We start from the raw sequence: 12,833 nt of genomic DNA, 5'->3' as shown, positions 1-12,833 counted from the left end.
ATTGTATGCAGTACTCCAAATGTGGACTTATCAATGTCTTGTACAGCTGTAGCATGACATCCCAAGTCCTGTACATGATACTCTGGCCAACAAAGGTATGCGTGCCAAATATCTTCTACACTATGCTGTCTGCCTGTGACACCACTTTCAACGAACTATGTATCTGCACTCCTAGGTCGGTCTGTGTTCAGGAATTCAGGAGAGCTAAGAAGTAACTAAGAATTTGATATTTGTGCAACCAAGATGCTTGGCATCTGTGTAACTGCAAGTCACCAAGGACTTGAAGGTTAAGAAGAAGATGGGAGAAAATCACCATGAAGGGAAAATAGAGGGGGAAAAAGGCCCTGGGCCTTTTCTGTTTTGTTTTATTACAATTTTCTGATTTATTACAATTTTCTGTTTTGTTACAAATATTCCTCACTAGCCTCCTACACCAAAACATGAGGTAGCCAAATCAAGTAAGGAAGCCAATGACATTCTGTTCTTTTTAATAAGTTTCTTGACTGATATTATTAAAATGATCCCCCACATTAACATATGGGCCACATTTTAGAATGTCTAAGCAGCATCATCTACTATTCTATAGGAGAGAGAGCCATCATTTTCCAATCCTGTCATGCTACAGGTATAATGATGAAGGACAATGACCAATATATATTTGTTTAAAAAAAAGAAAGGAAAGAAAGACTTGAGTGATATTATGCATGTTAATATCTGAATAGTTTAAAATCCTCTTCTATTATCGCCTTCTTATTTTTACATTTGTGTAAAATTTGTTTACATTTTCGATGCTCTATCTCTCCCTGACTGTTTTGGCACCAATCGTACTCACGCCACAGCATTTTTTAAAAATAAAATTGTTCATGGGATGCAGGTGTTGCTGTCTCAGCCAACATTTATCACCCGTTCCTAATTGCCCAGTTAAGAGTCAACCATATTGCTGTGGGTGTGCAGTCACATGTAAACAAGACCAGGTAAGGATGACAGATTTCCTTTACTAAAGGGCATTAGTGAACCAGGTGAGGTTTTACAACAATCGACAGTGGTTACATGGTTGCCATTAGACTAGCTTCTTTTTCCACCTTTTTTATTGAATTCAGATTTCACCATCTGCCATGGTAGGATTTGAACTCATGTCCCCAAAACATTAGCGAACAGACTTTGTTAGGATCCCATTCCCTGGCCAATCTATTTTAAATCAACCCCATGAGGATGCTGGTCCCGTTCCTGTTCAGATGTAACCCATCCAACTTGTACAGGTTCCCAAAAATGGTCCGAATGCCTGACAAATCTAAAGACCTCCCTCCTGAACCATCAATTGAGCCATGGATTAATCTGCTCTATCCTTCAATTTTCATACTCACTGCTGTGTGGCACCTGGAGTAAATTGGAGATGACTATCTTTGAATTCTTACTTTTCAATTTCCTGTCTAACTTCCTAAAGCCTGCTTGAGGACATCCTTTCTCTTTTTCCGATGTCATCGATCCTAACATAGACCATGACCTTTCACAGTTCAACCTCCTCCTTCAAAATAATTTTAGAAAAGTTTGGGAGAAGATTTGTAGCTCGGGTGCTCGTTGTTGTGGTTCTGTTCGCCGAGCTGGGAGTTTTTGTTGCAAACATTTCGTCCCCTTTCTAGGTGACATCCTCAGTGCTTGGGAGCCTCCTATGAAGCGCTTCTGTCATGTTTCCTTCTGCATTTATAGTGGCTTGTCTCTGCCGCTTCCGATTGTCAGTTGCTATCCACTGCAGGGGCCGGTATATTGGGTCCAGCTCGATGTGTTTGTTGATAGAATCAGTAAATGAGTGCCATGCCTCCAGGACAAAGGGCCCGATACCCAGCATGAGCAAAACCAATGTAGTGTACAAAATCCCATGCAAGGACTGCACAAAATACTACATAGGACAAACAGGAAGACAGCTAACAACCCACATCCACGAACACCAACTAGCCATGAAACGACACGACCAGCTATCCTTAGTAGCCACACACACAGGTGACAAACAACATGAATTCGACTGGGACAACACTACTATTATAGCACAAGCCAAACAGAGAACAGCCAGGGAATTCCTAGAGGCACAGCACTCATCCACTGATTCTATCAACAAATACATCGACCTGGACCCAATATACTGGCAACTGCAGCGGACAGCAACTGACAACCGGAAGCGGCAGAGACAAGCCACTATAAATGCCGAAGGAAACATGACAGAAGCGCTTCACAGGAGGCTCCCAAGCACTGAGGATGTCACCTAGACAGGGGACGAAACGTTTGAAACAAAAACTCCCAGCTCGGCGAACAGAACCACAACAACTCTTAGAAAAGATTTATTTCTGTGAGAAAGAAAGGTTCTTCAAAAAGAATATATCAACCGTGGCTAAATAAGTAGTTTAGGCATAGTATTAAATTGACTGTGGAAATCAACAAAGCGTATTGGTAGTTTAGAGATTGGACAGACTTTAAGAAGCAGCAGTGAATAATTAAGAAGGTCACAAAGAGGCAGCAAACAGCGAATGAGAGAAAACTATCTGGTAATGTTGAAGCAGATAGTAAAGGTTATCTTAAGTATTTATTTGAATAAGCAAATAATAACCAAAGCAAGTGTTGGTCCTCGACAGAGACAGTATGGAGAATTTAATAGGCTTGGAACAAATACCTCATGTTTGTTTTTGTGGTAGAAGGCTTAGAAAAATTCCCAGTCATAGTCATAGAGATGTAAAGCATGGAAACAGACCCTTCGGCCCAACCCGTCCATGCCAACCAGATATCCCAACCCAATCTAGTCCCACCTGCCAGCACCCAGCGCATATCACTCCAAACCCTTCCTATTCATATACCCATCCAAATGCCTTTTAAATGTTGCAATTGTACCAGCCTCCACCACTTCCTCTGGCAGTCGTTCCATACGCATACCACCATCTGTGTGGAAAAAGTTGCCCCTTAGGTCTCTTTTATATCTTTCCCCTCTCACCCTAAACCTATGCCCTCTAGTTCTGGATTCCCCCACCCCAGGGAAAAGACTTTGTCTATTTAACCTATCCCTGCCCCTCATAATTTTGTAAATCTCTATAAGTTCACTCCTCAGCCTCTGGCGCTCCAGGGAAAACAACCCCAGCCTGTTCAACCTCTCCCCATAGCTCAAATCCTCCAATTCTGGCAACATCCTTGTAAATCTTTTCTGAACCCTTTCAAGTTTCACAACATCTTTCTGATAGGAAGGAGACCAGAATTGCACATAATATTCCAACTGTGGCCTAACCAATGACCTGTACAGCTACAACATGACCTCCCAACTCCTGTACGCAGTACTCTAACCAATAAAGGAAAGCATACTAAACGCTTGCTTCACTATCCTATCTACCTGAGACTCCACTTTCTAGGAGCTATGAACCTGCACTCCAAGGTCTCTTTGTCCAGCAATACTTCCTAGGATCTTACCAGTAAGTGTATAAGTCCTACAAAGGTTTGCTTTCCCAAAATGCAGCACCTCACATTTATCTCAATTAAACCCCATCTGCCACTTCTCAGCCCATTGGCCCATCTGGTCCAGATCCTGTTGTAATCTGAGATAACCCTCTTCGCTATCCACTACACCTCCAGTTTTGGTGTCATCTACAAACTTACTAACCATACCTCTTCTGCTTGCATCCAAATCATTTATATAAATGACAAAAAGTAGAGGACCCAGCACCGATCCTTGTGGCATTCCACTGGTCACAGGCCTCCAGTCTGAAAGACAACCCTCCACCACCACCCTCTGTCTTCTACCTTTGAGCCAGTTCTGTATCCAAATGGCTAGCTCTCCCTGTATTCCATGAGATCTAACCTTGCTAACCAGTCTCCCATGGGGAACCTTGTTGAACGCCTTACTGAAGTCTATATAGATCACATCTACCGTTCTGCCCTCATCAATCTTCTTTGTTACTTTTTCAAAAGACCCAATCAAGTTTGTGAGACATGATTTCCCATGCACAAAGTCCTGTTGACTATCCCTAATCAGTCCTTGCCTTTCCAAATACATGTACGTCCTGTTCCTCAGGATTCCCTCCAACAACTAGTCACAATATAAATCCTGATGTGATAGGGAGGGTTGACTTAAAACAATCACCATCACCAAGAAAAAAATGCTCGTAAAATTTTTGGCCTAAAATGTACTATATCCTAGAGTCTTAAAAATAAGTTGCAGCACTGATAATAGATGCATTGGTTATATTCTTTTAAAATTCCTGAGATTCTGGAAAGGTCAGAGCAGGTTAGAAAATGGCAATGTGACACGTTTATTCAAGGAAGGAGGATGACAGAAAGCGGGAAACTATACTAACATCTATGACAGGAAAGATGCTCTAGAACTTTATTAAATAATTTATAGCAAATACTAGAAAATCACAATGTGGCCAAATTTTAGAGGACAGTTTAAGAACTAGTGGTGTCCTTTTGAGACAGTCATGAGATTTCTTATCATACAAGGTCACCAGAGTGTGAACTTCTCTTCCTCAGAAGATAATGAAAAATGTAACTTTCAATTTTTTCATGGGTGAGTTAGACATACGCTTGATAGAATAGGGTATCATTTGTTTTGGAGTGCAGAAAATAACCAAATCATTGGTTGATGAAGCAGGCTTGAATGTCCAAACAATCTACGTCTCTTCCCAAGTCAGATGTTTCTAGATACACATCACGAATGCAGCAACCTGTGTACACTAAAGCACTAAGATTTAGAATGAGCTGTCTGGTGTGCTACCAAACTATACCAAGAGTGTCATATCCACTACAAAGCTCAGCTTCAGTAAACCTGTCACAGGTTTGGTTGCTGACCTTGGTTAGACAGCAGCTGGTGTTACGATTGGTGTTAATGATAATTGATTACAAAGGAGTTAAGATCAGTTGTGGATTTGGCTCCTGACCGATATATGGTCACCTCTGGTGGAAAGTGTGTGAACAGAATCAGACTTTACTTTGATATATTGTTGTGGTTAGATAGTCTGTTCAAGCTCACATAAAGAATACTGAACAACGTGAGGTATTGCAAGGCTGCCTGTCTCCCAGGAACTGAACCTAGGCAGACTCAACACTTCTTGAAGAGAGAGAAAAGAAGTTGAAAAGTTGGCAAAATGCCCAGATTTCTCACATTGAAAGGCAAATCAAACCAGCTAAAACTAGGTAATCCTTAATTGTTGTTCCTTATTCAAGTTAAATATCAGTGAATATTAATTATTCAGTCCAGTGCTCAAGGTGCTTGTTATTGATTGGTCATGGCCAATTTGTGTTGCATGAGCTGCAAAGTGCATACTTTTTCTAGAAGCTGAACCTGTTTATGGCAGTCTGTTATCTGTGTGTACAGAAGGAGCACTTTTGTTTAATGGAGCCAGGTAGTGTAGACATTTCAATTTCCATTTTCACTTCTGGGATGTGTGTTGAAATCCACCCGAATTTGGCAGGGCGAAGCTGTTCATCTTTTCACAGTATTGAAATGTTTAGGTGAAATCATTTTCAGTAGGGCTTTTCTATTAAAAGCTTTTGTTTCAAGGTCTGGAAAGTAAAATATGAAGCATTAAATGATTTCTTGTGTCATCCAAATTTAAGGTCATCTGAGCAACTGTTTGGTAAGGATTAGGTGGGATTGCAAAACATCTATCATTAATACATAGGGTTTGAGCTAAAGGGAGAGGCTGAACTGACAGGGGCTGTTTTTCCTGGAATGTTGGAGGCAGAGGGGGTGATGTTATAAAGTCATGAGGGGCATGGATAGGGTAAATAGACAAGGTCTTTTTTCCAGGCCGGAGGAGTCCAGAACTAGAGGGTGGCACCGTGGCACAGTAGTTAGCACTGCTGCCTCACAGCGCCAGAGACCCGGGTTCAATTCCCAACTCAGGCAACTGACTGTGTGGAGTTTGCACGTTCTCCCCGTGTCTGCGTGGGTTTCCTCCGGGTGCTCCGGTTTCCTCCCACAGTCCAAAGATGTGCAGGTCAGGTCAATTGGCTACGCTAAATTGCCCGTAGTGTTAGGTAAAAGGGGTAAATGTAGGGGAATGGATGGGTTTCGCTTCGGCGGGGGCGGTGTGGACTTGTGGGGCCAAAGGGCCTGTTTCCACACTGTAAGTAATCTAATCTAATCTAATCTAATCTAATCTAGAGGGCGTAGGTTTAGGGTGAGAGGGGAAAGATTTAAAAGGGACCTAAGGTGCAATCTTTTCATGCAGAGGGTGGTACGTGTATGAAATGAGCTGCCAGAGGAAGTGATGGAGGCTGGGATAATTACAACATTTAAAAGGCACCTGAATAGATATATGAATAGGAAGGGTTTAGACAGATATGGGCCAAGTGCTGGCAACTGGGATGAGAGTAATTTAGGATATCTGGTTGGCGTGGATGAGTTGGACCCAAGGGTCTGTTTCTGTGCTGTACATCTCTATGACTCTGCTGATTGGACCCTATATGGAATCAGTTTGCCCAGTTTTGTGAGTTCCAAGCTGTGAAACTTTGTCTTGCAGTGCTGGCCCAACTAGTTTGCAATAATCACCCCTACCACACCACACCCCATCCTCCACTCACATACGCAAACGTGTGCACACAGTCAACAAAGAAAAAAAATTGAAGTCTGGAATGAAATTTTATCTTTATTTACTTGGCATTCACTTCAATCTAATTTGGCACCCTGATGGCTTAGGTGCTGGTCAATTCATTTATATGGTTGGGATAGTCCTGGCAGAAACTATCAGCATTCAAAATGAACTTGGCATGAGAATGAAGGAAAATTAGTTGAGGAGAAAATGTGGTTTGAACTATTTGCTTGCATGAAGGATAATCACTGACATGAACTGCTTAGAGTTAATGGCCTGTTTCCATTCTGTATTTCTAGTTACAGTCCAGTTCCCTGTGGGTATTGTTTCATATTAATTAGCATTAACTAGATTTTTGACTGGTTAGAGTAGGAATGAGGACTGTGGAATTCATGTGTGAAAGGCCAATCCTGAAATTGGTGCATACTTTGGGACTGCATGAGTTTAGCTTCACTTTGTAAATAACCAATACTGTTATTGAAAGAAAGTTTGAAAGTATCCCAGCTGATACTAATCCTGAAAATGTTCCATTCCCCACCACAGAAATTCCTCACCTTGGTGAGCACCAATGTTTTTAACATTTCTTCACATAAATATTATGTTTAAAAATTCCTTTATGCACATTTTTGCCTGTTTTTGTCTTGTCTGCCTATGACAGGAATGTTCCACATTGAAAGTAGAAACTTTCTCATGGTGCTGTCCACCATATTGGTGACTGTTCAATCATCCTGTGGATATACAGCCACGTACAGCACAAGCTAGAGGAGAAACAACATTTAGTTAGGTAGATGTTCAGCCAAGGGCAAATTGCCCAGGATTAATCCTACATGACCTAACTGTAATGCTGTTAAAAAGGCTCGATAATTTATAAATGCATTGCCAACAACAACTCATCTTGTATCAACACATCCCCTCTAAATCATCAATAGCCAATCTTAACCCCCTCTCTGAAAATCTAGGGCATAGGGTGTTAATGTAGGGTGTTAAAATGAATGCTCTGAGGTGGCCGGTGCGGAGATCAAACTGTCACCAGTGGCTGGTATTAATCTGGACAATTGGGTTTGGGATAAGCCTTTACAAATCTAGTGAGCGTGAGGGATAAGCAAGTCATTTATGTCCCAGAGTAAAAAAAGATTTGATATTTTATTGTACTTTTCACCACCACCAGATGGTTCAAAGCACTTTGCAGCCAACGTGTACTTTTAAAGTGTAGTCACTTTTGTACTGGAGGAAATATGGCTACCAGTTTGCACACAGCAAATCTCTGTTCAGTGATGACCATAAAATCTGTTTGTGTGTATGTGTGTGTGTGTATCACGTACTGATTGAGGGTTAACTGTTGGCTAATTTCCCAGTTCTTTCAAGTAGCACCATGGGATCTTTTTCTCCAACTAAGCAGGTAGAATCATGGCTACTTTGTAGATTAATTTTGTTTCTTTCTCTGCAAATACTGCCACACATGCTGAGTGTCTCCAGCACTTTCTGTTTTACTTTGGGTAGATGGGGCTTTAGCTTAGCACCTCATCTGAAAGATCATGTCTCCAAACTTGCAGCATTTCCTTCATATTGCATGCATTTCTGTGGTCAAGCCCTGGAGTGTGACTTGAACCTGGAGCCTTGTGATTCAGAAGCAACTGAGTTTTGGTTGACATTTGCAGAAATATGTTGCAATGTCTTACCACGTTGCACTCCAAAATACATAATTAAATGTTTACTTGTCCATTTTCTTGCTGTGTGGTTTGTTGGCGTGTCCTTTGTGGTGTAGGTTTTCAGAGAGTGGGTTAGATTGGCTATTGATCATTTAGAGGGGGTGTGTTGATAAAGGATGAGTTGCGGTTAGTTCGAGTACGTATACTTTAACACCTTCCCTTGACCTAATTTATTTTGTTAAATCAAAATGTTAATTGATGCAATCATCAATATTCACTTTATTCTTAATTTGAAAGGTAGCATTTTGAGACTTTAGAGGGATCTATGTTTGCTGGTAGCATATACTGGTTTGCACTGGTCAACATACTCAGAACCCCACCTGAGAGGACACTATGGGTCCGTATGGTTCAATCTCACGCTGGGCATTACATTTCTGGTCTTAGCTTGGTACAAGAGTATTTGTCAGATCTATTTCTCAAAACTTGAGACTACCTGATGTCATACACATTACTTATTAGCAAATCTGGTACATTTAGATAATGCAAATCAAACAAAATAAAAGTCTTAGCTTGTCTAGAGTTTTCCAACTAGCATGCTTTGTTCCACCTTTGTGTTGCAGGATACTACGACGCACGTGCGAGGGTCCTCATCTGTCACATCACCTGGCTCTTGCGAATTTCATTTGAAGAACTGGAGATCTTTGAGGAATCTTTGGTAAAAAGTCTGGAAGGATGTACAGAAACAGAGTCCAAGTAAGAAAAACATAGACATAGAAAACATTTCACAACTCTAGTGTGTTTTGTGCTTGGGAAATAACAGCCTGCACATTTAAACAAAGAAACACAAAGTGCTGAATCATCGTCTCTATTTTCAAACATCAATTATGATTCATGAATTTTGACTTATTTTCTTTGGGAGGAAAATGGGATGAGATTGCAATCTTGCAAATGTTTATGAATGAAATATATGAAGAGTGAAAGCAAAGAAGAAAAGCCATCACGATAAAATGTATTCTTACTGTGACCTTGAACATTATATCTGTCTGGATCATTGGGAATTGAGTTCAGTTTGTTTGGCTCCCAGCAGCTGCTGTGCACATATTGTTTGTCAAGGTTTTTGAAGGTGATTGGGTGAAATGAGATCACAAAGAGAACAAAGAGCGAAGAACAAAGAAAATTTACAGGCCAGAAACAGGCCCTTCAGCCATCCAAGCCTGAGCTGATCCAAATCTACTGTCTAAACCTGTTGCGCAGTTCCTAAGCATCTGTATCCCTCTGCTGCCCATCTACTCATGCATCTGCCCAGACGCAACTTAAATGAATCTACCGGACCTGCCTCTACCACCTCTGCTTGCAGCGCATTCCAGGCACCTACCTCCCTCTGTGTAAAGTACTTGCCGTGTGTATCCCCCTTAAACTATCCATCTCTCACCTTGAAAGTGTGACCTTTCATTATTGAATCCTTCACCCTGGGAAAAAGCTTGTCTCTATCCAACCTGTCTGTACCCTTCATGATTTTGTAAACCTCAGTCAGGTCCCCCCTCAATCTCCTTTTTTCTAATAAAAACAAACCTAACCTACTCAACCTCTCTTCATAGCTCGCACCTTCCATACCAGGCAACATCCTTGTAAACCTTCTCTGCACCCTCTCCAAAGCTTCCACATCCTTTAGGTAATGCAGTAACCAGAACTGTACACAGTATTCTAAATGCGGCCGAACCAATGTCTTGTATAATTTTAACATGACTTGCCAGCTCTTATACTCAATACCCCATCCACTGAAGGCAAGCATACCATATGCCTTCTTCACCACTATCCACCTGTGCAGCAACCTTCAGGGTACAATGGACCTGCACTCCCAGATCTCTCTGCCCATCAACTTTTCCCAAGGCTCTTCCATTCATTGTATAATTTGCTCTAGAATTAGTCTTGCCTAAATGCATCACCTCACATTTGTCTGGATTGAAATCCATCTGCCACTTTTCTGCCCAACTCCCCAGCCTATCTATATCCTCCTGTATTCTTTGACAGTCCCTTATGCTTTATGCAATTCCACCATTCTCTGTGTCATCTGCAAACTTGCTGATCATACCAACAGTGCCCTCTTTCAGATCATTTATGTATATCACAAACAATAGTGGCTCCAAGACTGACCCCTGTGGAACACCACTGGTCACCTTTCTCCATTTCAAGAAACAACGTTCAACTACTACTCTCTGTCTCCTGTTGCTCAACCAGTTCTTTATCCACCTAGCTAGAACACCCTGCACATCATGTGACTTCACTTTCTCCGTTAGTTTACCGTAGGGAACCTTATCAAACACCTTACTAAAGTCCACGTATATGACATCAACAGCCCTTCCTTCATCTATCAACTTGGTCACTTCCTCAAAGAACTCTATTAATTGGTAAGGCATGATTTCCCCCACACAAAACCAAGTTGCCTATCACTGATAAGCCCAATCTTTTCTAAATATAAATAGATCCTATCCCTCAGTACCCTCTCCAGCAACTTTCCCACCACCAACGTCAGGCTCACTGGTCTACAGTTACCCAGAATATCCCTACTACCCTTCTTGTACAGGGGGACAACACGAGCAAACTTCCAGTCCTCCAGCACCTCAGCTGTATTTAACAATGCCACAAAGATATTTGTCGGGGTCCCAGATATTTCTACTCTCGCCTCCCTGAGTAACCTGGGATAGATCCCATCCAGTCCTGGGGATTTGTCCACCTTAATAACCACTAGCCTACCCAACACATCTTCCTTACTTATGTCAACGTGATCCAGCCTAATCAAACTTCTATCTCTAATCTCAACATTCATCATGTACCTCTCCTCAGTGAACACTAATGCAAAGTAATCATTCAGAATCTCATCCATTCTCACAGGTTCGCCACACAGCCTTCCTTCATTATCCTTTAGTGGACCAATCCTTTCTCTAGTTACCCGCTTGTTTCTTGTATAAGAATAAAATGCTTTGGGATTCTCCTTAATTCTGCTCACTAAAGCTATTTCATGACCCCTTTTAGTCCACTTGATTCCTCATTTAAGACTTGTCCTACTCTTTCGATATTCCTCCAGGGCCCATTCTGTTCTTAGCTGCCTAGACCTTAAGTACGCTCCCCTTTTCCTCTTGGTTAGTCGTACAATTTCTCCTGTCATCCTTGGTTCACGAATCTTGCTCTTCCTATCCTTTGCCTTCAATGGGACATGCCTATCCTGCACTATCTTTAACCTATCTTTGAAAGCTTCCCACATATCAAATATGGACTTCCCTTCAAATAGCTATGTCCAATCCACATTTCCGAGTTCCTGCCTAATTTTGATATAATTGGCTTTGGCCCAATTTAGTACTCTTCCCTTAGGACCACTCTCATCTTTATCTACGAGTATTCTAAAACTTACAGAATTGTGGTCACTGTTCCCAAATAAATCCCCCACTGCAACTTCTACTACCTGTCCTGCTCGTTCCCCAGTACCAGGTCCCATATGGCCCCTTCCCTCATCAGACTATTGACATACTGCTCTAGAAAACTCTCCTGGATGCTTCTTGCAAATTCTACCCCATCCAGACCTCTGATGCTAAGTGTATCCCAGTCATTGTTGGGAAAATTAAAATCTCCCATCACCACTACCCTATTGCTTCTGCAAGTTTCAGAGAACAATGAGGCAATTACATGCTTTGTCCAATCAAGAGGTTGAATGATGATTAAATTACTCTGGTTTTTACAGATGTATTTTATAATTCTCACATGGATTCTGAAACTACATTGCAGTTTAGAAGTCACTAGATTGTGTCTGTAGTTTCTTGTATTCTGCAAGAACTCCATTGATTTTTCAGTTTATTTCTTAGCGTAACATACACTAAATATTTATTTGATTGTATGTATTGTGTATATGTTACATATATTCCCACGATACTTTAAATCACACCCAAACAAATGGCTTCACACAAAATTATAACCTCAAAGATTTGAGAGTTGAAGAGGCCAGTTATATAGAATACATTTTACAACAGGCTTTTTAACCCAAATGATCTAATACCAGTACTCATACTTCACATGAACCTCTTCCCATCTTACCTTGTTTCAATATATCTGCACATAAGTTAATGCATCTCTCATACTTGTCATTATCTGACTTCCTCTTAAGCATCCATGTTATTTGCTTCAGCTGCATTATGTGGAAGCAGGTTCCACGTTCTCACCACTCTACAGGTAAATGTTTCTCCTGAATTCCTGTTTGATGTTTTGGTGGTCATCTTATAGTTGTGGCCCTTTGTTTTGGACTATGCACAATTGGAAAGTGCGTCTCTGTGCCTGCACTGTCAAATCACTGCATCTCTGCAAAGCTCACCGTGAAGACATTAGGTCACTCCTCAGTCCTTTTTTCTTTGTTAAAGAATACAGCCACAGCCTATTTCTTATTTCCTAATAGGTTATAAGTCTTCTCAGCACTGGTGTAATCTCTTTAATCTATTTTGCACTGTCACCATATCCTTCTTATTATGTGAATACCATAACTGTGTGCAGTGTGATTTTGTAAGTTTTTCTGTGTGACAATTCAAAGTTCTGCCTCGTCCTATGAGGTGCTTCCACTGATCTTGACATTTGT

The 12,833-nt window shown here is 41.2% G+C and overlaps 1 protein-coding gene across 2 annotated transcripts in view; it reads left to right on the top strand.

The window, feature by feature from the left end:
* tmco4 (transmembrane and coiled-coil domains 4) overlaps positions 1-12,833 on the top strand; it is a 112,065-nt gene that overhangs the window by 16,238 nt on the left and 82,994 nt on the right. For both annotated transcript variants that reach the window (XM_060852001.1, XM_060851999.1), the window contains exon 5: positions 8,836-8,968. In XM_060852001.1, the coding sequence (XP_060707984.1) occupies positions 8,836-8,968 (133 nt within the window). The remainder of the gene's footprint in view (positions 1-8,835; positions 8,969-12,833) is intronic.

Source organism: Hemiscyllium ocellatum, chromosome 37 (genome assembly GCF_020745735.1).
Source record: "Hemiscyllium ocellatum isolate sHemOce1 chromosome 37, sHemOce1.pat.X.cur, whole genome shotgun sequence".
Lineage (NCBI taxonomy): Eukaryota > Metazoa > Chordata > Chondrichthyes > Orectolobiformes > Hemiscylliidae > Hemiscyllium > Hemiscyllium ocellatum.
The sequence above is the reverse complement of the archived record's forward strand: the minus strand, read 5'-3'. Positions and strand labels throughout refer to the sequence as shown.